The 24,374-nt window shown below is 32.2% G+C and overlaps 5 protein-coding genes and 1 non-coding gene across 8 annotated transcripts; 3 read left to right on the top strand and 3 right to left on the bottom strand.

The window, feature by feature from the left end:
- Positions 1–270: 270 nt before the first annotated feature.
- Positions 271–2,997, bottom strand: LOC8283981 (protein NUCLEAR FUSION DEFECTIVE 4). Its single transcript, XM_002519419.4, has one exon. It carries the CDS (start codon positions 2,356–2,358, stop codon positions 484–486), a length of 1,875 nt encoding a protein of 624 aa, XP_002519465.1. The 5' UTR covers positions 2,359–2,997; the 3' UTR covers positions 271–483.
- A 2,419-nt stretch (positions 2,998–5,416) lies between these two features.
- Positions 5,417–7,144, bottom strand: LOC8283982. Its single transcript, XM_015719335.3, has one exon. The coding sequence runs from the start codon at positions 7,142–7,144 to the stop codon at positions 5,417–5,419; it is 1,728 nt and encodes a 575-aa protein (XP_015574821.3).
- A 2,916-nt stretch (positions 7,145–10,060) lies between these two features.
- On the top strand, positions 10,061–13,890 carry LOC8283983 (heparan-alpha-glucosaminide N-acetyltransferase). The gene is made up of 13 exons (XM_025157407.2): positions 10,061–10,490; positions 10,582–10,719; positions 11,358–11,439; positions 11,697–11,773; positions 11,862–11,977; positions 12,092–12,200; positions 12,286–12,402; positions 12,545–12,636; positions 12,736–12,802; positions 12,881–12,962; positions 13,035–13,126; positions 13,419–13,562; positions 13,661–13,890. The coding sequence occupies exons 1-13, from the start codon at positions 10,194–10,196 to the stop codon at positions 13,805–13,807; spliced, it is 1,560 nt and encodes a 519-aa protein (XP_025013175.2). The 5' UTR covers positions 10,061–10,193; the 3' UTR covers positions 13,808–13,890.
- Positions 13,891–16,223: 2,333 nt separating this feature from the next.
- On the top strand, positions 16,224–19,553 carry LOC8283984 (zinc finger SWIM domain-containing protein 7). Its single transcript, XM_002519422.4, has 8 exons — positions 16,224–16,495; positions 16,575–16,686; positions 16,786–16,807; positions 16,883–16,988; positions 17,340–17,447; positions 17,536–17,686; positions 18,851–19,191; positions 19,280–19,553. Exons 1-6 carry the CDS (start codon positions 16,472–16,474, stop codon positions 17,635–17,637), a joined length of 474 nt encoding a protein of 157 aa, XP_002519468.2. The 5' UTR covers positions 16,224–16,471; the 3' UTR covers positions 17,638–17,686; positions 18,851–19,191; positions 19,280–19,553.
- On the top strand, positions 16,405–16,507 carry LOC112534873. Its single transcript, XR_003079107.1, has one exon. It is a non-coding gene; the product is annotated as a U6 spliceosomal RNA (small nuclear RNA).
- A 120-nt stretch (positions 19,554–19,673) lies between the features above and the next one.
- On the bottom strand, positions 19,674–22,705 carry LOC8283986. Of its 3 annotated transcripts, none has more exons than XM_015719392.3 (6): positions 22,478–22,705; positions 21,506–21,655; positions 20,803–20,890; positions 20,275–20,354; positions 20,113–20,179; positions 19,674–20,025 (listed from the first exon to the last, which is right to left on the bottom strand). In XM_015719392.3, exons 2-5 carry the CDS (start codon positions 21,612–21,614, stop codon positions 20,115–20,117), a joined length of 342 nt encoding a protein of 113 aa, XP_015574878.1. In that variant the 5' UTR covers positions 21,615–21,655; positions 22,478–22,705; the 3' UTR covers positions 19,674–20,025; positions 20,113–20,114. The 3 variants fall into 3 exon arrangements, with proteins under 3 accessions (XP_015574878.1, XP_048225621.1, XP_002519470.1); XM_048369664.1 differs by lacking the exon at positions 22,478–22,705 and adding an exon at positions 21,944–22,370; XM_002519424.4 differs by lacking the exon at positions 20,275–20,354 and having other exon boundaries at positions 22,478–22,691.
- Positions 22,706–24,374: the final 1,669 nt, after the last annotated feature.

The following is a 24,374-nucleotide window of genomic DNA, read 5'->3' as shown; positions in this document are numbered from 1 at the left end:
GTTTCTAACAGGAACAAAGAAAAACACTAAGAGCTCAAGTGGTTCTCAGGCTATAGTTGGAGGGCCTAAATGTATCTTTTCCCTATAAGGCATGCCTTAGAGCGAGGAAAAGTGAAATATGGTAAAACAAAATTGCTAATTAATTTTATTGTTATAATTTTTTTTTTTTAATTTCTGCTAAATTTATTTCTTATTTGCTTGTTGCAAATACTTTTTTATTTGGGTTTTTTTTTTCTTTCAAATTCCGACACCATTCCACCAAATGGGGACTTTACTCGCATGACATCAGTGTAGTATTTATCACTCCTGAAAGTTCCACTGTAGAAGAATCTGAATGTTACGGACATAAAAATGGTAACTATGTAAGCTAATTTCGTGTCTAATTCAAGCTACCAAGTAGCTGATTCCACTGTATTTTTCTTTTTTCCTTTTGCACTGAAGGTGTTACAAAACAGTAAACCAAGTATTCAATGAAGTATCGGTTTATGTAGTGACTGCGTCAGAATTTCGACTGCTTTTGCCAGCTTCTGGTACTGGTGTCATGACTTCAGATGTTATTTCTTTCAAAGTTACATTCCCGTTTCCATTTAATGAGACGTGATGATTCTCCATTGCCTTTGCTCCACCTCTGAATTTCTTGTAAATGTCACCTTGGTAGAATTTTCTAGTCCTTAGCACCAATAGAACAGAAATAAGGCACCCAAAAACTGTTGCAGCAGTGATTATAAGGAAAGCCAGTTTGTAACACTGCACACCATTGCATGTCAGGTCTTGCCCTGCTTCCCTTGTTAGCCCCAAATCTTTCATTTGCTTCAATGCCTCCTTATCATATAAGTGTCCTGCCACTCTTACATTAAGAATATACGAACCAATTGGGCTTGCAACAGAACCAAAATTATACAGTGTTGAATAGTACTTTAGGCCAAAAATCTCAGATATAATTGCGAACAGCAACGGCCATTGTGCTCCAAAGCAGAAACCGATGATCACCGACGCGATATATAAAGAATTTGGAACACCAAATGCAATTAGAAGATGCCCAACACAAGAGAAAAGTAGCACAAAAGTAAACAAGAGAGGGCGAGGAATCTTGTACTTGGTTAGCAAGATTTCAGAGGCGAAACCTGCTACTACTCGACCAAGGTAATTCCATATGCTAACAAGTGACACAAAGGTAGTTGTGCTACGGGTTGGATAGCCAAGTGCATTGCCTATCTGACCCAAGTTATCAATTGCTGTCAATGTGCCACCAACTCCACAAGTTGTTGCGATGAACAGTATCAGCATATCTACACTGAAAAGTGCTTGCAAAATCGTGTAGTCTTCACCTCTATCTGGTGGCTTGAAAATGTTGTCTGCACAAGAAGGTTGCGTCTCTGTAGGCTGTGGAATTTCAGTATGTGGTGTTGATTGCTCTAATGGCGTTGTTGATGCAGTCAGTTCTACTTGTGGAGGAGTTTCAGTCACTATCTTGACAGGAAATGGATCATTCAAAGCTTCTTTCTTGCTGTTCCATAGATCATACTCTTCTTTTATGACAATGACTATAGGAAGAAAAAGCAACCCAACAACAAGAGCAGAGCTACTAATGTACTCAATTCTTGTAAAACTGAATTTGTTTTGTATGATAATCAGAACCATGAGAAGACCAGCAAGACCAAGTGAAATATAGAGGAGCTTGTAGAATACTTTAAGCTCATTAGCTTGGCGAACGATCCTGATAATTCGGATTGTACGAAGAAAGATGAAAGAAACAGCAGCAGGAAGCCAAGCAATTAGCAAGATAAGAGCCTTGGAATTATCCCCATAAATTGCATGGTAGAGTTGAGTTAAGATTGCTCCACTTAACCCAACAAATCCCTTTAACAACCCCAAGATACTGCCTCTGCTTTCAGGGAAATTCTTGACACAAGTCACAAGAGCTCCAGTATTAGCAAACGACTGTGAGTTTGCACCAATACAAATGTAAAGGCACATTTGCCAAACTGTTGGCTTAGCAATATGGCCAGTAACGGCAAGCCAAATCATGAAATAACCAAAGAAATTCATGACTGCTCCAATTGAAAGAACAACCCAAGGTGGGGTTACTTCATTGATCAAACCTGACAAGATCCCAACGTTGCCACCCAAATCTTTAAAGAAACTAAGCAAATTCAGGGTGCTTTGGTCATACCCTAATGACGTTTTTATATCATTAGAGTATAATCCGAACATATAAGTTGCACCAGCTACTGACATAATCAAGAGCGAGGCAAAGACCATAAACCATCTGCCAAGAATCACTCTGAAGGAAAAACCCTTCATGTCTCTCCACCAACCACTGCCATTGGCGGCACCCGTGAAATCAACCGCCACCATATGTTTTCTTTCTATCTTGGTACAGCTAAAGAATTAGTAGAAGTACTGGTTTGCTAAGAAATTGAAGAAGTTAATGGCATATATATAGAGAGAGAGGAGTTCCTTGAAATTGAGCACTAAGTTATGAATAATGAGTTTCACACGGACTTGTAATTTACTAATTGCTAAAAGGGTCGGCGCATGTGCAATTATATCACGGGGAGGAAAATGACATGACACTGTAATCTCTACACATCCACAACCTCCATACATATCTTTCAAACTTTCATTTCCACCACACACTCTACACTTTGATTTATGTAATTATTTGCTTGGAAATTCCTAATCTTGATCATAATCTTGCAAATAATCCTGCAGATATTAGGTAACACTGGATTTATATATACCTCTCAGGGCTCAAGTCAGAAGCAATGATGTATCAAATTTTTTGTCACTGGAGCAAAACAAGAGAAAATTAATGGGTATGATGCAAACATAAAAAGGAAAAGAAAAATTAATAATGACATAAGACAAATTTATAATAAGAATTTAAAGCTTTAAAGAAAAGAAAAAAACAAATTTAAAGGTCGGTAGGTCAGTTTCTCCTGCTACCCCCAAATAGATATGCCAGTGTTTCAGGAATTAGATTATAACAAAAAAATGAAAATTTAAATTCTTATAGGCAAATCCATTTTCGCATTGGTTTTCAGCACACTTCTGATAATATCTAAAATTCTTGTAATTGTTTTCTTTTCTTTGTTTGGGGCCGCTTGCATACTGAAATGAAATGTTTGCGTCATTCATGAATAGATTAAATTAAATTAAATATTAAATAATAATATATTTATTATTGTATTTATATTAGTTGATTTTGAATTATGAATGATTAATAATAATAAATAAAATGACTAATACAAATATAATATTTTAAAAAATAATACTATCTATCAATATTTAATTTAATTTATTTTTAAATAATATATCAGACTGAATTTATTTAAATATTTCATATATTTATAATCATGTAATAGGATTTGGCAAAACCAATATTTACATAACAAATTTAGGCATGTGGGTCAAATCAGAAATTTAGTAAGAGTGGTAAACAAAAAATTAACAAATTATCTTAAACACAAATGAAATAGCATTGATGAGTTTTTGTCAAGAGAAGAGATGGAGAGTTGGATAACAATAATTAGAAGGAATAGTCTAGAGTAGAAGTAGATACCAAAAGGAACAGGGAAGGGGAAAGTAGTGTTTTCGAAACTCTGATGTCAGAAATGAGCTCACTAATTTCGTCATTATTCTATGCCAAAAAAAGAAAATTATGACTCTCTGTTAGCTAAGAGTACATGCAATTAATAAAATCAAAATACATCAGTTTTTCTTTCTTTTTGTTTTCCTATAAAAAGTGTCTTGTCTTTCAATGAAACTTATAAATTAAAAATTGGAAAAATGATTCCCATCAATTTTGTAAAAGGAACTAGAAAGAACATTAGAATACAATTTGTGTAATGGAGCAAAGAATATGTCAAAACTTCATAGCTTGAATTCTGATAATACTGCTAACTGAAGTTTTTTGAAATAGGAAATCATGTCTAATGGGACAAATCAGAATCAATGCCTAAATTTGGTACTATTTTGATAGCATTATTGGACCTACTTTAAATGTAATGATGGATTTTTTTTTTATATATATATATTTAACATGGAATAACGATTTTATAAATTTTTACGAATGATAAAATATTATTTTAAATTTAATTTATATAGTTAAATAATTAAATTAAATATGAGTTTAATGTTTCTGAAATAATCAACCGAAACTGAAATAATAAATGACTAAAACTATAATATGATTGGAATCTAACCCACTAGTAATTATAAAATAGATGTAAAATAGAATCCAATCACAAATGATAGTATCTAGAAGGAATTGGAACATTTGAAATACATTGAAGATGGTAACTAAGCAATGTGGCTAATGGCCATGAGAATCAGCATCTGAAACCAACGACTTAGTTTGAATGAGTTTTCTTTTTTGTTCTTGGAGGCTTGGAGGCTGGGAAAGACAGGAAGGAAGGATTTGTTGTCGTTCACTTAACCAAAATTCAACTACTACTAGAACTAGAACTAGTATTTGTTTTTATTTATTCTTTCATTAGTTCCTTTTAAGTACAGAAGAATTGTCAAAGATGTACAAATAAAGAAAAAAGAAGAATGTAATTCCCGAAATCTCTAACTTTGTAATGATGGATTTTGTAAATAGATGCTCTTATGGTTATTGTTAAGCAACGATTAATCGTATTATCAATCCTAAATAATTATTAATAATCAAAATTATATTTTATTAATTTGACCAATAAAGAATCCCTTGGAGGTTCTGAATATAAAAAAAAAAAATACTCAGAATAACCCTTTTTTTTTTAAATCTTTAGAAGAATAATTTTTAGAGCTTTTCTTTATTTTTTTTTTCCTTTTTAAGGAAAAGGGACTCAAAAAGTCAAAAAATAAAAAAGCGTGCTGAAAAAATAAAATTATAATCTTTTTCTAAAAGAAAAAAATTGTTAGTCGATATCTTAATTAAACTAAAAAAATTATTATCATCGTATCTATACACTTTTAATATTATATATATATATTGGTCAAATAGTCTAAACAGCTCTAAATTTATTAAGAATAAGTAAACTAGTAGAATTACTATAGTAATGTATTACATATATTAATATTAAGAAAAAATTTACATATTTAAAATGAGAAATTGATCAAGTTGCAGGTATATATATATATATAAATTTTTTTATTTTCTCTAAAATATTTTATGACAAAATAAATAATCTTATTTTTTATGATAAAAAGTTTAACTTTTTGGTTGGTACTTCACATCTAATGCAATTCTGCAACTCTTTGGATACATAAACAGATTTACCGAAAACAACATTTAAAATTCTGATAAAAAAAAAAAAAAACGTTTAAAACACTCAAATTCACTTTGTACTTCTCATACCCACAAACCCACAAATTGCAGGTATAATCAACATCTAACTTGCAGAATCTGAAACCCACGAAATTCAGTTAATTAGTGGTTTATTTGTTGGTTGTGATTTAGTGTGGCTGCCACATTATCCTTAGCTCCACTCTCTTCTGATGGAATGACTCCCTTCCTGAAATTCTTGTAAATATCACCTCTGTAAAACTTTCTTGTCCTAAGCACCAAACCAATTGAAGCAAGAAACCCCAAAAATGTTGCTAATGAAATTATAACAAATGCCATCTTAAAACAATGCACACCTCTGCAATTCAACTCCTTGCCTTGTTCTCTTTTAATGCCTAAAGCTTCCATTTGTTTCAATGCCTCTTTATCATATAAATGACCAGCCACTTTCACATTGAAAATGTAAGACCCAACTGGGCTTGACACTGAGCCAACACTGTACAGAGTCGAGAAGTGTTTAAGCCCAAAGATCTCAGATATAACGACAGAAACTAATGGCAATTGTGCTCCAAGGCAGAACCCAATTATGATTGAAGAAAAGTAAAGAGAACTAGGTACCCCAAAAGCGATTAGAACATGGCCTGTACAAGAGATGAGGATGACAAATGTAAGAATTAAGGGACGAGGGAACTTGTACTTTGTCAAGACTATTTCAGAGGCAAAACCTGCTAGAACTCTGCCAAGGAAGTTCCATATACTGACAAGGGATAAGAAAGTGGCTGTGTTTTGAGCTTGGTAGCCTAATGAATTAGCAATTTGACCCAAATTGTCTATAGCTGCTAATGCCCCTCCAACACCACAGGTTGTTGAAATGAAGAGAATTAGCATATCGATACTGAAAATTGCTTGCAGTATAGTATAGTCCTCACCTCTGTCTGGTTGTCTGAAAATGTTCTTGAAGCTGAAAATGTTCTTAAAGCAAGAAAATGGCTCCAGTTTGGCTTCTGGTGATGTTGATGTTGGATCCTCAGCTGCAACATTCAATTGAGAAAGATTGTTCAGGGCCTGTTTCTTGCATTTCCAGAGATTGAATTCTTCTTTAACGACAATAGCAAATGGGAAAAAGAGTAGCAAGAGAACAATTGTAGCACTTAAAATATACTCAGGTCTAGTAAATTTGAGCTTGTTCTGTACGATGGTGATGATCATGAGAAATCCGGCAAGAACAAGCGCAATGTAGAGGAAGTTGCAGAAAACTTTAAGCTCCTTCGCTTGGCGAACATCCTTCTTGATACGAATTGTCCAGAGAAACGCTAAAGGAACAAAGGATGGAAGCCAGGCAATTAGCAAGATAAGAGACTTGGAATCATTCCCATAGAAAGCATGGTAAATTTGAGTCATGATTGCACCACTTAGACCAATAAACCCTTTCAGGAGTCCTATAACACTGCCTCGACTTTCAGGAAAATTCCTGACAGATGTGACTAGAGCTGCAGTATTAGGATATGATGCTGCATTTGTAGCAAGGCACATATATAAACACATTTGCCAAACATGGGGTTTGGCTACGCGGCCAGTGACTGCTATCCATATCAGGAAATATGCAGAGAAATTCATCACTGAACCAATTGAAAGTACTACCCAAGGTGGCATTACTTCAAAGATAAGACCTGCTGAAACTCCAAGATTGCCACCCAAATCCTTGAAGAAGCTTAGAGTATTAAGGGTAGTCTGATCATAGCCTAAAGACGATTTGATCACACCAGAATATAGACCATACATGTAACTTGTTCCATTGACAGACATGATCAGGAGTGAGGCAAATACCATAAACCATCGGCCGGAAACTACTTGCAAGCTAAAGCTCTTCATTTCCATCCTGAAGCCGATTCACTCACAAACTTTCCTGGGTAGGATATACTGCAAATTGGTCCTGGATTTCCCTGCATACGTATACACTAAACAAAAGCTCGATTTCTAGTTAAGTTCTTCAAAATAAATGTAGTATTGGTGGTCCCGCCGTAACCAGTCACACAATACTATTGTGATTTAGTAAAGGAAGATAGTAGCTCTTAAACTCAAGCCAAAGCTATCGAAGATTACTGCTCTACTACCTGAGGTAAATCATTTTATTTAAGTATATTCTCAACGACACAAGTTTTGGCACTAATCTTATATATATATATATATATATATATATATATTGCCTGTACTGGTGATTGAACTTACTTTCTTGGCCTGCATTGTAGGAAAGGAATCAAAATCCTCATGCTTTTGTCAGGTCAGTGGCAAGTAGAGCCTACTATTATTTTATCAATTCCACTAACTATTAATCTTGCTGAAATTGCAAACCTTTTGTAACAATGCATTTGTTTGCATTTCTGTTTGAGCTGTCAAGATGAGTCAGATTGTATCTCATCAGATTGTTTACTAAAATTCACCATTAGTTCTCTTTTCTTCCAAAAGTTAAGAATAAGAAGGTTTACTCTTGATTAAACTCCTGAAGCATTCCATATCTATTAAAATTCCTGAAGAAATGAGAGTCTTGGGGAGTTTTTCTTTTCATTTGGCAAGAAAGCATGTAAACATAGTTCTAAGGTCAGCTACTTCGTCTATAAAATACAATTCTGAAGTCTTGTAAATAATTTTGGAAACTACGAATGTAATGTGATATTAAAGTTTGGCAGGGAAAAAAAATTAAAGCATAATGCACCAAATATATGTGTGTGTGTTTTGATTTTCAAAGAAGAGAATTAACCAAATGTTGTTTTACAAAGAAAATTGCCAATTAACAAATAATAATAATTAATAATCATCATAATAAATACTATTGTTGCTAATTCTTGTTTTGATAGAAACAATAACAAGAGTTAAAGTAAAATTTACAGTATAAAAGATTAAACCAAAATGAAAAACTTTCTTTTTGATTCTCGAAGTGATATTCTACACAAGGGTATGTCTCTTAACCCGTGTGATTTTTATTTTCTAGTATATTATATGTGTTCTAGAATTTCTAATTGAATTTTGTACGTGTTTAACGATCTTTTATATAATGAGTTTTGATTATATTTTAATGATAATTTAATTCTAACGCTATAATAATTATAAATCTAATTAAGAAATTCATTTCATTTGAAAAAAATATATATAAAAATTTAAATTAGAAATAATAAAGTTGTAGGATATATTTTGATGCTATAAAATATATTAACAAATTAATGTAAAATTCATTTAAAATATTTATTTATTCTGTTAAAATTTAGTTTAATTATAATCAATTTTATAAAAAGTTTAAATATGTAAAATTTTAAATTAATTTTTATTTTATTTAAAATACATAAATTTTGAATTTACAAATAAATTTTATAAATTTCAACTAAATACAAACAGGGACATTTCAAAATGATTGGCTCTTTCATTTTGCATTTAAGTTTGAGATTATGTATTGTATAGTGTTTCTTTAGCATATGTTTGCTAGTGTTCAGATTATGTACATTGTACATTAATTATGTTCTTTCATCCATTAGAAACTGTCACATCTTCCTCAGTGTCCTCGGCGCTATTGGTAAATCAGGCTAAAATCAAACAGACTTGAGACCGACAAGATCATCGTATGATCCAAGACATGAAAAGTTTATTCAAATCTTATATTATATTATATGGAGCAGCCGGCCACATTGTATACTCTCGTGCAACACAAACATCTAAATTGATACGTGTAGTAAATCTATATGTAATTTAATTTAAATGTAGATGAACTGGCATCTATTTTTAAGTATAATTTTTAATAACAATTCCATAAAATGTTTAATTTAGATATGGTTCTTAAATATTTAGCATAATCTTTCTTTTTTCTTTTTTTTTAAGATTATCAACATCTTATTAATATCAACTTTTTTTTATACCAGAATGTTCATAAAGTCATAACTAATTTAAGATGAATAACAGTAGTAATTTCAAAGGCAGATAGAAATACTCGACTAAAATATGAATTTAAAAGCTCTTAAAACAATAATCTCAAGAAACCTTTCCTCATAAAATTTAAATCGAAATTTTGAGTCGCTTGTTAAAAACAATCTAATTCTAACCACCAGACTACCATCCTAAATAATGGCCTGATATATGAGTTGCTATAAACATTTATGTTATGTTATTATATCCAAGTCAATCTACTATATTATATAGAGGGGTGTTAAAATTAAGAATACAATATTGATTAGGTATGAAGAAAATTAAGGTTTTATATATGACGGTTGGACTTCATTTCCTAGAAGATCTTAGACCTATAAAGAGCACGAAGGAGTGAATTCTTGGTAAATAATCCAAGTATAGGATAATTTCTCCACGATTCTTATGGTACGAGAAAAAGTGCAGGTCGGATTCTTCTCCACTGCACTAGTCAAGAGACCCAACTCCAAATAAATAAATAAATTAGAACAAGTTCTTGGTCCAACATCCATTTTACGGCAAGTAGGTACCTCTTGAAAAGATATTAATTAATTATACCCCGACGACATCAACATTATAAAGAAACAAAACAAGGGTTTGTATTGATTCAAACTCAAACAAATATTTAATCCCTCTAAAGAAACTTCCGATGGAGGAGGATGATTAATTATGACAGTTATTCAACACCCAACATTGGGATCTGGACCTGTGTCTTGTCTTAGCTGGGAATGACTAGCTTTAATTAAGCTCTTGATTTGTTCGGGACCAAACATCGTTTATTTTGTTCTTCTTTTCAAACTTTCGTGTATACTATAGTTATGACCTAAAAGCCTACTAATGCCGGCTCAATTCTGTTATTTATTTTGATTATTACATTAACGTCGCTCTCTTGTTGCCAATGCCAACCAATATTATAGTCTCTGCATATATTCTAGTGCCACCAGAATTTTATTTATTTATATGTTAGACATGCATGGCAAATCAGAGTGAAGGATTCAATTATCAGTCGGTTATGGAGGATCCTAGGAAATTGGAAGAAGGGTTAGCTCATGCAAAGGTTGCAAATGAAAACCAACAAGAGCAGCATTTAAGTGAGAAACTGGATAAAACTCATGATGGTGGTGGCGTCATCCCCGAGAAAGAGTTGACAAGTAGTACAGTGTTGGTTGAACAGGAAGGAGAACAGCTGCAGCAACCGGAGCAGCTACCGGTGAAGCAGAAGACGAAGAGGGTTGCAACCTTAGATGCGTTTAGAGGGCTCACTGTAGTGGTAAGTAGGCAATCTGTAATTAGATCGACGAATCATTGACTCATATATAGGTGCTGATCATGTCTATATATATATAACGGTATGGCTGTAGCTGATGATACTGGTAGACAATGCTGGTGAATCATACGCAAGAATAGATCATTCACCATGGAATGGTTGCACATTGGCCGACTTTGTGATGCCCTTTTTCCTCTTCATTGTTGGGGTTGCAATTGCTCTGGCCCTCAAGGTATGTATGTATCATTTCCCCTTTTCTTCATTTTCTTTTCTTTTCTTTTTGCCTGTGAGCAATGTTGTTTTTTGTGCTTAATGTTATACCTCAGCCGGCTGAGGAAAAGAATCTGTATTAATTTATGTAAAAAGCTTTACTCCTATGGCAATACATTAATTTTAGCTGTGTCATTGTCATCAAAAGAATCATAGATAAGTAATAATCACGTATATACATAGAAATTATATTAGTTTCATACATGCAGGTCAAAGTTGTGAAACTAGACAAGAACACGAATACTTGTGTCATTGTCATTAATTTCCATCTCTATTAATATGTGATAGAATGAGTAATTGAGCCGAAAATTTAGGCTCGTGAAAAAGAAAAATCAGATCAACAAATGTAGTTGTTAAAAAGAATTTAAAGGCCATAGCCATACAAAATCAATAGAACTTTTTTATTTCTTTTTTCTTTCAACAATAATAGTTTTAGCATTATTCATTATTTTATAGGGAACAAATATTCAAAATTATTAATTGGAATCATAATGATCCAAAAAAAAATAAAACAATGGCTCGTCAATGGCCTGCACGAAAACAGCTGCCGTCACTATGTAAATATCAGTCGTATAACAAATCTTGTTCTTAATTTTGCAGAGAATTCCCAGGAAGAGGGATGCAGTTAAAAAGATATCTCTAAGGACATTGAAGCTTCTATTCTGGGGAATTCTGTTGCAAGGTAATGATTTTCCCTTCTATATTTTTTCTTGAAGTTTCTTAACATGATCAAATGTGAGCCTCTAATCCTCTATGGGGCCTAGGTTTATCATTTTTCTTGCCTGACAGGTCCCATATTTTGTTGAGCTGACCCTGAATAGTCCATACTAGCAGGAGTTAAATTTGAATAACAGCAATAACAAAATCATGCATAAACTTGGTGAATTTGCTCGTTTAATTTGTTACTTTACTTTTTTTGTCTGATGTAACACATTTCAGGAGGATACTCACATGCACCTGTTGATCTATCGTATGGAGTTGATATGAAGCTTATTAGATGGTGTGGCATTCTCCAGGTTTTTCACTAATAACATGTTATGGCTACGTCTGATATCAATTAGTCTATCTTTGCCTTTAATAACTAATTTCTTTTGTAATAAGCAGAGGATAGCATTGGTATACATGTTTGTAGCTCTTATAGAAACACTAACCATCAAGGAAAGACAAACTGTCCTGCAGCCTAACCATTTCTCCATTTTCACAGCATACCGATGGCAATGGTATATAAAAAAATAAAAAACAAACATTTTTTGCGTAAATTAATTCACTCAATTTTTATTGAAGCCTAACCTGTAGATTGTATACCAGAAACTAATTATTTATCTGCAATGCAGGATTGGAGGGTTCATTGCTTTCCTCATCTATATGATCACAACATATGCACTCTATGTTCCAGATTGGAGTTTCACTGCGTACGATGATAATCGACCGACAAGATACACTGTTAGTAGACAGAGAATAGGATTTATAGCAAGAACATTCCCTTTGGAAAAGCTACTTCTAATCATATTGCAATGCTTTATTCCAGGTCAAGTGTGGGATGAGGGGACATTTAGGACCTGCATGCAATGCTGTTGGTTATGTAGATAGGGAGGTTTGGGGAATTAATCATCTGTATCAATATCCGGTTTGGAGCCGCTTAAAGGTTAGTGATATTAGAAGGAACATTGCATTAGCATGCATCTTGATCCTTCTCTGAAACTGCAATTTTCAGAAATTTCACTGCAGCTAGAACTTCTGCACTGTACTTGAAAGTTAAATAATTATGTATATACCTTCTCTTGCAGGCTTGCACTTTTAGTTCTCCGGCTACTGGCCCTCTTCGCGCGGATGCTCCTAGCTGGTGCCTTGCTCCATTCGAACCTGAAGGCTTGTTGAGGTTTGCTAATTTGCGCACCTATGATCAACAAAATACTTAGAAAAAGAAGTCATTCCTGAGCTTACTAAAATGTCGTTTGGTGTGGCTCATTTCTCTCAGTACAATCTCAGCTATCCTTTCTGGTACCATTGGCATCCATTATGGACATGTTTTGATTCATTTCAAGGTTATAACCCGGAAACACTACTTGTCTGTCATGTGACCTTGAGATAATATGAACTCAAAAGCAGTCTTTCGCCTGCAGGGTCACTCTGAGAGATTGAAGCAATGGGTCTCAATGGGGCTTGGCTTATTTTTGATCGCCATCATCCTTCATTTTACAGATGGTAAGTATGCATGCAAAAATCAGAACAACTGAAAGTGCAAAACATAATATAACAAGTCCCTGGTTTTTGCAGCTATTCCCATCAACAAACAACTCTACAGCTTCAGCTATGTCTGTTTCACAGCTGGTGCAGCAGGAATTGTATTCTCTGGATTCTACATACTGGTATAACGATTAGGAAAACTTTTGCCTAATCTCAGCGTATTGCATCCAACTATTGGATAAGCCATAAAAATAGGTTAATCATTAGATTTAAGGTACATGTCACTAATTTATTGTTCAACTGTAAAGTACCTAAGATCCATGTTAATCGTCCAGCTGTTGGGTGCCATAAATTCAGAGTAGGCAAGTCATTCGGAAAGGTTTAAATACTGATAAAAGAAAAACATCATGGGATTTCTATTTTTTGATTCGCTATTGACTCACCCTTTTTGGTTGTCGTTTCTTGCATTGTCAGATTGATGTTTTGGGATTGCGCATACCATTTTTATTCCTGGAATGGATAGGAATGAACGCAATGCTGGTTTATGTGATGGCTGCCCAAGGTATCTTTGAAGGATTTATCAATGGATGGTTTTACAAGTCAAACAACAATACACTTGTAAGTTTATTTAGATTTTTATGATAAAAATATTACCAATTCTGATCATTGTCCGTCTCTTCGAGGTCAATCAATTTATGAAAACCAATTTGTATCAGGTCTATTGGATTCAAGAACACGTCTTTGACAAAGTTTGGAATTCAGAGAAGCTAGGGAACCTCTTATATGTGATATTTGCTCAAATCACATTCTGGGCAGTAGTTTCAGGCATCTTGCACAGACTAGGCATATACTGGAAACTCTGAGAAGTGAAGATTGCTAGTAGGCAACTTGTAACACTTGTATAATACACATACATGATTACATTATTCAGGGTTTTCTTTCTTGATTGTGGTGTTATACTGGCTTCTTAAAAATGACATTTAGAGCTTCAATCTCCTTGTACAAGTATATGCTTCTTATATACTTGGGGACATGTTTGTAGTTAGCTGTAAAGGAGATGACTGACCCTTTACATAATGCTGCAACAATATCACAGCAGTAGTCTAGGGATTTCAGTTGCCGAAACTCTCCCTTTATATATATTGATTATATTCAAACACAACTAGTACAAATAGCAATGCAGACTTTTCAAGCAATCACTCCTTAAAACTATAACGAAATTAGTAAATTTTATAAATATAGATCTTAAATATTTTATAAATTGTTATATCTATAATATATATAGAAGCATGAAGAAAATTTTTGAACCGGCTAAAATACCCTTACTAATTTTATTCTAATTTTATATATAATTAACTTAACTTTCTAAATCTAAGAGAATTAATTAGTCACTAATCTCCTAATTCTATAATAGTTTCATATATATTTTTAGTTCTATAAGAAATTGATGAATCACTTTATATTACATAGTATCTGTATCTATGATAGAATTCAAATAATTCAATATAAATTTTTAAAAAAATTAAAGATAGAAAGTGATAGGAGAAAAGTAGGCTGAATGCATACGTGACCTCCTAAGCTTTTTGAGAATACGAACTTAGCCATTTGAACTTTTGTTTGGTTCTTATAACCATGTAAACTAGATCTTTTAGATCGTATAAATTATATTTTGTTGACTTGTATATGCAAGTATATCTATACAAATAAAGGCAAGTTGAAGTAAATCAATATGATTTAAATATTCAAGGCCAATGGCCCCTCAAACTATCTAAAAATAGTTACTTTGTCATTTGAACTTTTATTTGGTGCTTATAACTACTTAAACTAGTTCTTTTGGAACACATAAATCTTTTTTTTTTTTTGCTCTCTTTAGAAGCATGTAAGACAAGCACTCTGATATAGAGTTGACTTGTACGGATGTTAACAAAATACTGGAATTTAAAAAAGTAAAACAATGCTTTTTAGAATTCTAAATCCCCAAATTTAAACTTTGCTTCTCATCTTTAATGAACTTTTATTTTTTATAATAATCATAAAATTTTGTTGTCATTTTGAAAATATTCACTCCTCAAGTTGCAATATTTCTTTAAGAAATTTTATTAAAAATGACATAATTGTCCACATTTGGATACATGTCAACAAAAACTAGGGCACAAAGAGATATGGGGATTTAGGAATATAAAAGAACTAATTTAGGTGCTATATATATGGACTATATAAAAGTTCAAGTGACTATTTTCAAAAAGTTCAAGGGGTCACTTATGCATTTGGTCATACTCTATTAACACTTGTACAAGTCAATTTAAAATATTTGTCTTACACACGCTCCTAGTAATAATAAGATGAGATTTATATGGTCTAAAAGAACTAGTTCGTGTGGCTATAAAAACCATACAAAAGTTCAAGTGGCCAAGTGACTATTCTAAAAAAGTTCAAGAAGCCACGTATGCATTTGGCCAAAATAATATTATTACTTTCAATTTTATTTTATTGACATATATTAATTTGTATGTTCTTATTATTATAATACTTTATGATATTTCATCCATATGATTATTTATAATTTAATATTATATTATATATTAGTTTATTAAATAACTTACATTATAATTTTTATAATAATAATTTATGTACGTGACGAGTAATAACACATGAATTTCTAATAAATAATAAAAAAATTTAAAATATTTTATAAAAATTAAAGACAAAAAAATAATACATTCAATTTTATTTTACTGACATATTAATTCATATATTCTTATTATTATAATGCTTAATCAATATGATTATTTTCTATTTAATATTATATTATACAAATATAATAATCTTTAGAATAATAATTTATGCATATGTTACACATGACAAGCAATACTAATTATATTAAATATATGTTATTAGTTTATAGTTAACATATCAAGTAGTTTTCACTTAAAATAAAATTTATTTAATTAATAAAAAGTGTAATAAAATTTTATTTTAGATGAAAACTACTTTCATAAAATGAATTAATTATAAACTAAGAACACATATTTAATATAATATAATAATAAGCTTACAAATACATTAAGAATAAATATATAATTTCATGAACATAACTTTTGAATTATCTAAAGAATATATAAAAGTATGGATAAGAGGAGATTCTTGAATTGATTAAAATATTCTCAATATCAATGTTTTCTTTTATGGAATTCTCGTTATCAAAAAAAAGGTACAACTTTCTTTTATATAAATTTTGCTTTACTATTATGTTTTCATATGTCTTCATAATACAATGATCTTTTCTTGTTAATGATACCATTGGTCTCAAGTAAAGCAAGAGCCCAAACTGGGAGAATCCGAATGGAAAACCTTGCAAAACGACGTGACGTTTAAAGTTTGACCAAAAAAGCCAGAACCACATCGATTCGTTGTAGCTTTTTAGAATTCTTTATATGAATTAGGGCAAACAGCCGGTTGGGTCCCTTCGGGGGCATCCGATAAAATTGGAACGATACAGAGAAGATTAGCATGGCCCCTGCGCAAGGATGACACGCACAAATCGAGAAATGGTCCAAATTTTTTTTTTTCCTGAAAATTTGATTTTTTAAAAATTTTAATTTACCTGTGTAAAGTTGTTGATTTTCACAGTTGATGAAACTCAAGACTTGTGCGAATTATTGGGTTTCGATTCAAGAAAGAATGCCCATAAGTAATTTGTTTGCAGATACTGTATGGAAAAGTGTCGAGTTAACTCGTTCAGGTTCTTTCTTTTTACTCTGTCTCTCTAAAAAGTCTCAATCTTTTGCTATTTTCGGTTGAGTTGTTATTAAATCTGTTAACACTTACCTCTTGGTGGCAGTGACTGATGATCAGCTGTCAATGTGAGTGTATCTTTAATTGGTTTTGTTGTTGCGTAATTTGATTTTGATATTATTGTTGTTACTGTTAATTGTTAGCTTGCATTTATTGTTTGGTAAAAACTTTGAGAGAGCCACTAGGATAGTCGACCAAAGAGGTGTTAAGAGGATAACTGGTGAACCCAGTGGCCGTTGTATCTTTCAGGTTCATTTCTAGTCTTTTTCCCTGTATTTTATTTTACCTTAGAATGGATGTTTACAGTTTGTAACTTTTGGCTGCACTGTGAACTAATATGGTATGAATTTCAGATTTCAATTCAGCTTAAAATGGATAATGGATATGGAGAGTTCGGCTGTTTTAGTGTTGCTGTATTGTTAAAGAGGAATTATTGAAAAGTTCTGTTTATATTTAGCCGGACGTAATAGTTTTTAGGGTTAGGATCAACCAAAGTGCCAGTGGATTTGGTAAATAAAAGTGTAGTTGCAAAAATATGGCATTCGTAGATATTTAAGAGCAGATTCACTAATTAATTTCTTGTTTATGTGGCGTTGTTAGGTGGTGGGAGAATCAAGGAGGAAGGAGGATTACTTCTGTTTCCCTGAACATTATTGTGCCTGTTACTCATTTTTTTATGACACTGTTAACGGAGGAGAACAACTCTGTGTAAGATTGTATTCTTGCTAATGCATTAGAGTTAGTTTTTTGATGCCTCTTCTTCTAAGGATTTTCCACACCTTTTTTCCTCTCCTAGTGTAAGCATCAATTAGCTGCAAGGCTTGCATCTGTGTTGGGGACATGTGTCGATGTTGCAGTGTCTGATGAGGAGCTAGCACTATTACTTGTGAAACTCTAACATGTACAGAGATGGAAGATGAACTTTGACATTGAAGATGAAGACTAGTGTAAGTTACATTTGTCATAGCTGAAATCCTATTTCATTCTTGTTGTTTACTAGTGAAATGCTACACTTTTGCAATATTCAGTTCTTCTGGTTCTATACATAGCCTAAAATTCCAAGGGTTTTGGTTGCTTGATAATGTTTCTCTAGTAGGATTTGGAGCTCCTAACTTCTTAATGAATTTCCCAACTGTAACTTTCGTTTTATATTCTCCATGTAAAACTCAGCCAAATTCTGCAAGTTTCTATTATTGCTGATTCACCCACTATTCAAATTAATTTGTCCCAAGAATTTTCCCATAAGCCATCTCTGAATATGTGCATCATATTTCAGAATTCTCCACCTTCTTTCGTTAATTATTTTAGTTCAAAGGATGATCAGTTGTTAAATCATTTAACCTTAGTTATGAAATAGTTTCCTTCAGTGTCTATTTCTGCTGGACCATAAGGATCAGTTGTCTAGCATGGTATCTTTTTTTTTTTTTAATTCTTTTCTTGGGTTTTATATTTAACCAGTGATTGTTTTGGCTTTCTTTTCTTGAATTATACTATTTTAGCTGATCTTCTTGTCTTTTCTTAGTGATGAGTAGTAATTCGATGAGGGTTGCTTTCGTTATTGGTCAAGAATAAAGAAAAGTAACAAAAATATAGATGCAAAATCCTTATTATTATAATTGATCTTATCTGTCAGGAATGTGCAAAATCCTTAGCCTGATTCGGGACCGCATTAATTGTTGGCCAGGAACAGTGTTGTTCTTGGCCAAATGGTTTTATATAATAGATGAAGCTTCACTACGTAGGCTGAAGAACATGTAATCGCTTGTTTGTCTTGTCGTCTATCTTCTTATGATCTTATCTTATCTTATCTTATCATCTTCTTCCGAATTGGGGTTTTGTAATTTGTTTTTCACATTCTTTTTCCTTTCAACTATCATGCTGAAGTTTACAAATTGTCAGGTTGGTTATAACTTATATATTCCTCTAGTTTTTCTTAATTTATTTGAACATCATATATTCTTATAGTAGGATATACTTTCAGATATGCTTGCATGTATTAAAGCTGAAATGTCAGCTTGTCTTTCTTACTACAAGCATGTTCCACTTAAATCAATTCATAGCTATATTTTGAATCGCTTCCCTTTTTTTGTTTCTCTGCAATTCGGACTCAGGGCCTTTTAGACCGCCAAAGGAGGCAATAAATATGGTTATCTTTGGAGGAGATAGTGGACTGCCGACCACATTCAAGAGAAAGAGAGAAAGCTCGGTAATCTCAATTCAGGAAGGGGAAACCCTGCCCACAGTCTCCTTTGATTCGACAGATACAGTGTTCATGGTGATAGACATCCCCTTTGAATATAACGTGATAATTGGGCGACCAATTCTTTATGACACAGAGGCAACAATTTGCATCAGATATCTCACAATGAAGATCTCAACGAGCAAAGGGATAATAACAATTTGGGGGGATCAAGGGGCAGCTAAGGAGTGCTATACAGCAGGCACGAAAGAGGTACGCGAGGCACTGCCATATTTCCTTTTTTCTTTTTCGTTCATATACCACATTAGTTTATTGATATATGATACATCTTTTGTATCAGGGATAATTAGAAGGGGCGGAAAGAACCTTTCAAATGGTGTGCAGCTAAGGATTGTACAACTGAGTAGTTGTTCTCTATTAGTAATCAGGAATTATACTAATATCAGCTTTTTATGTTCTAAGGAAATTAACACTGATAAATTGATAGTAGAATCATTAAGAACTAGTTCCTTTTGGATGTATTTAAGACTTTCTCTTTTGTGGGAAATTGACTGGATACCTAGGCACAGTGTTACTGCTATCTGCCCTGTTAATTAATTAATTGGATTTGAGTAGACTTTAGCTTCAGAATTTTTATGAGTTTGAACACAAAAATAAAGCTCAATTCATCACAAGTTCTGTTTCAAGCCTTTTTGAATCAAGTCAAGCTATAAGGAATCGTGCACTTCCAAGAGTTATCACAAAAGAAAAATCACTAAACAGATCCAAAATACAATAGTTTAACTTAGGATTTCTAGTTTAATAGATAACTATTAGTACTTGGCAGTCAACTGCACTGCCGAAAACCAACAAGATTATAGATGTCATTAAGCTTCACATTCCAATTCTTGTTTCGAAAATCAAGAACAAGGGAATCAATTATATACCATTCAAAGAATCTCTTGTAAATATCAACACAACCTGGAATTAGCTTAATCCCATCAATCTGCACAACCAAAACTGTGCAGCAACCAAAAGTAATTTACCAAACATCTAGTCATAGAGCCCTTCTTCATGCCATATGTCAACTAAAAAGTCCACCATCTCCTGCAGATGCAGCCAAAGAAAAAAGTTACATCAACTTCATACCAGAGGTAACAACAAATGGACACCACAATGTATAAGCAAACTTACAGCTAAGGGTATCGGCTGCTGAAAAGGTTCACTTGAGCAAAGTAGATCCTCATATGTTGCGGTCCAGCTACAAAACAAGAACCCCTGGTTACACTACATCCTTGTTGGAGAAAAAGAAGATAAAACTTAAAAGGGGTATGCTTTTAACGCATGGGCCACAACCAAAACTTAAAAGAATCCATGGCAATTTCTGAAGACACGTCTCCCCTAGAGATAAGCTTTTGTTGCCTTTCTTACATTCCCTTTTCATAGAAAGGAAAAAAGAATATATAAATAAAGTCACTTTAATCTTCAAATAAGACCGTATAACCCCAACGAAATTGGATGTTAGACAGAGAACTTTATTACAGGATGTAAAAGACATTATTATAGACCACTTTCACGGCCACAGATAACCGCATATGAGAATAAGATAGACAATATTGAAATTCAATCAACTAACGGACCCTTTCCTTTCCCCACCTGGGTAAAAGATTAACAATTTCATGATAATGAGATCATAATAATACTGCATTATATTCTAAAATATGTTTCATGCTTCTCATCAGTTCATTTGCTACTTAAAGAGCATGAAAGAAACTAAAGGATAATTAAACATGTCAATATTAACAATATTTGGAACATATAAACCAAAGGACCAACAGAAACCATATGCATGGGCTAATGCACGATTATGAAAGTAACAAAAACCTCATAATTGGTTCTCTAGGCATTTTCTGAGACTTCTGAGACCGATCACCAACCCATTGTTTTCGTTTCTTGTGCCAAGTTATCTCAGCTGCATCATAAGGTCATTCAGATTATCCCAAAGAACAGGCAAAGAATGATTTGACACGAGAAGCTTATAATTAAAGACATGCTAGTCTTTCAGGAATCTCATTTTCAGTAAGCAGTAACTTTGACACTAGAAAATGTATAAAATTATTTTAAAAAAACTAGTGTCCATATACTTCACTAATATAATGATTTTCTGTGTGTTAAGCATTGAGGTTTTCATCCAAATTGCTCCAGCCCTCATATCATGTGCGACTTCAACTAAAACCCATATTTAGTCACTATCTTATTTTTTTATGCCTTAACCAACAGTAATAACTGCTAAAGATGCATACAAACTTATGATATTGGTTTGAATACCAAAACTTGTTTCGTGCAGGAAACAAAAAAGTAAAAAGTTAAACTTTCAACTCTAGCATCAAACCTTATATGCCAAAAGATATCCTCCTGTAACAATGGTTAAACACATTAGTAAAAAGCTTCTATGTTCTTGCTTGAAAACATTCACTTCCCCAACCCCAGTAATATTTTGACTGGCTAACTGACTTGTCTATATTGGAGCTTTTGGATTTCAAAATATAGACAAGCTTCCTTGTGATAGCTACTTGAAGAGACATACCATGATTAACAAACACATCTTTCTCAGTGCAGTTCTCTTTATTGGGGTCCTCTGTACCTCCCAAATGCCCATTGTCATGGGAATGTGAATTGCTGCCATTATTTTCCATATTTTCCACTCTGGATAACCATTGCCTTCTCAACTACTAGTCTGCACAAGTTGTAGAACATAGTGCCAGAGGATGTGAGATACACTTTACAAACTTCACAATTCAAAAGCTGTTTGTATAACTAATTGAAAAGGCAATGCAAAGCCTCAAACTTTAGAGATCATAATGATTTAATACACTATGAAATTAAAATTTTGTTTTCTGTAACATAAGACCGATAAAATCTTAATCTTTGGAGATTGACAAAAATTTCTTCCATAAAATCTGTAAAATTACATCAATCATCTTGTTAATAATATAGAACTCCAATCGGCTAGACAAAAACACACCTCACTGCCAAGCTCCAAACTGAAAACAACCTAGAGCCATAATCAAAAGTCAGAACAAGCAACACCCAATTTGACTCGTTCATGAACTCTAATAAGCAACTCCATTGCTATATTCTATCCTGTAAAGGCTGTTGCTTTTTCAACTAAGTTCAACCAATACCCAACAAGTAAAGCAACTAATTTATCGAATCAAGTAATGCAGCAGCAATAACAAACTCAACATCCACTCTTCTTGGTATTTCCAGTTAATCTGTGCATTCTATCCCTACACACCATACTCTATAACACTTAAGAGAACAATACTTCATACCAATAAATCAAAATACAAGCATATACCCGACTGATAATTTGTTAGGAAAAGAAAAAAAAGGAAAAACAAGAGACACCCACTATTCTTTCACATAATTGACAACAAATTTTAAACAAGAAAGCAACAAAATTTATTAAAATAACAAGTACCCATATCGGGTTTTTCATTAAAGAAGTACAAGAAACAAAGAAATAAAATAATTTTTCTTTTTTTAAAAGAAATACCTTTGTAATTTTGTTTGAACGAAGAACTGGTACTTGGGTATTGACACAGAAAGAAAGGTCTTTTATCTATTAAAACCGTGTTAATGGTTTGTTTCTTCTGTGATAACTCTTTTGTTCATATAAGAAGAATCGAGATTTTTTTTTTACTGAAAAGAGAAGTGCAGAAATTAAAAAGGGATAGATTCTTCTTCTGAGTCTACCCATAGTCTTTGGATCTACAGTACGCGGACGGCAAATCTATGTCCTTCAAAACAATTTGCTATACGTGGTTGTATCCTATTGGATTGATTTGAAAAAGTAAAATCAATGGAATCAGAAAGGAAAAAAACACTATTCCTAAGGGTATTTGAGTAGTATGGAAAAGCATATTACCTTCAAGCATAATTGCAGTCATCTTATTAAATAAAACTTTTTTAAATTTCTTTTATTGTCATATTAATTTTAGTGTATTTTCAATTTTAGAGTCTAACTTCTAATAGTTTTATTTATTTAAGAATGTAAAACAAATAACAATTCTTTTAATCTAATTTTCAGGCACATTAATTGAATGGCTAATTTTAATTTTTTAATTTTATTTCATAAATCACGTTTTATATATTGTCATTTTATATTTAATTTTAATTTTCAGTAGCATGCCATTATTTTTAATATCTTAAATCTAAATATATATATATATATATATATATATATATATATATATATATATATATGTGTGTGTGTGTGTGTGTGTGTGTGTGTATCCTTTTTAATCATTTAGATCATAATGGCATTTTAAGCACACTAATTTATTACGTTGATATTTCTAAATTAAATTAATCAATTTTATATTTCTTCTATTAATCATAAGAAATTTAATACTAGCAAAGAAAATAATTTTTTAATTATTAACTTATAAATTTTTCTTAAAGATTTCATTTTTATTGCTATTTTTTACTTGCTTATTTTAGTTATAACAGTATTTTAACTACAGTTTCATATAAGCAAAGAACAAACTATTTTTCTGCATAAAGAAAAAATTCTATATTATTACTAAATAAGTAAATAACATTCAGAATTCAACAATAATATCAAATAATCTCATATAAAAATTTTATATATATATATATATATATATATCCTGAGAATATCATCAGTTTTAGGTATAAATTAATACTATCAACTTCAATATAATTTATATAATTTACATATTTTTTCGACCCTCAAATATTTCACTCAACTATAATAGAAGAAAGTCTATATAATTTTACTGAAAAAAAGAAATATTTTGTAAAGGAAGATTTACTGACATTAGCACTCGTATATTTAGTCCGGCGATAGATATATATTATAAATTTAAGTAAGATTTCAAATTCAAACATTTTTTTCTATTTGTAATTTAAATAAAAAGTTTAACATTAAATATAAAATGGCCACAAAAAAAAATAGTAATTAGTGATTTTGTAAAAGTGAAAAATGGAAAATGTGAAGCATAACTCAAACCTATATACTGAAATATTGTCACTCTCAAATGAGATCTTGGGTTAGAGTGGGATGGCCTAATATAAACAATTTTATGTTCCATTACCTGACCCCAAAAAAAAATGAATTTATGTTGCACTGATTGGACCGCTAAATAATCAATATAATGAACTTAGAATCATTCATTTTAATTTAATTAAAAAAGAAAAAAAGAAAAAAAAGAACATGAGGACCATTGATTGTATTGTTAGGTAAATTACTCAACTAGTGTGGGCTTAGGTTAATTACTACAGAAAACAGAATTGCCATTTATGGTCAGCCAATTGAAAAATCGGACACAGATATGGAAGCCCCACTTAACCCAACTCATCAGTGGCCCATACCTTATTGTATTTGTCTGCCCAAATGTCTCCTTACTCCTCACCCACCAACTTTTTTG

This window comes from Ricinus communis, chromosome 10 (assembly GCF_019578655.1).
Source record: "Ricinus communis isolate WT05 ecotype wild-type chromosome 10, ASM1957865v1, whole genome shotgun sequence".
NCBI lineage: Eukaryota > Viridiplantae > Streptophyta > Magnoliopsida > Malpighiales > Euphorbiaceae > Ricinus > Ricinus communis.
The sequence above is the reverse complement of the archived record's forward strand: the minus strand, read 5'-3'. Positions and strand labels throughout refer to the sequence as shown.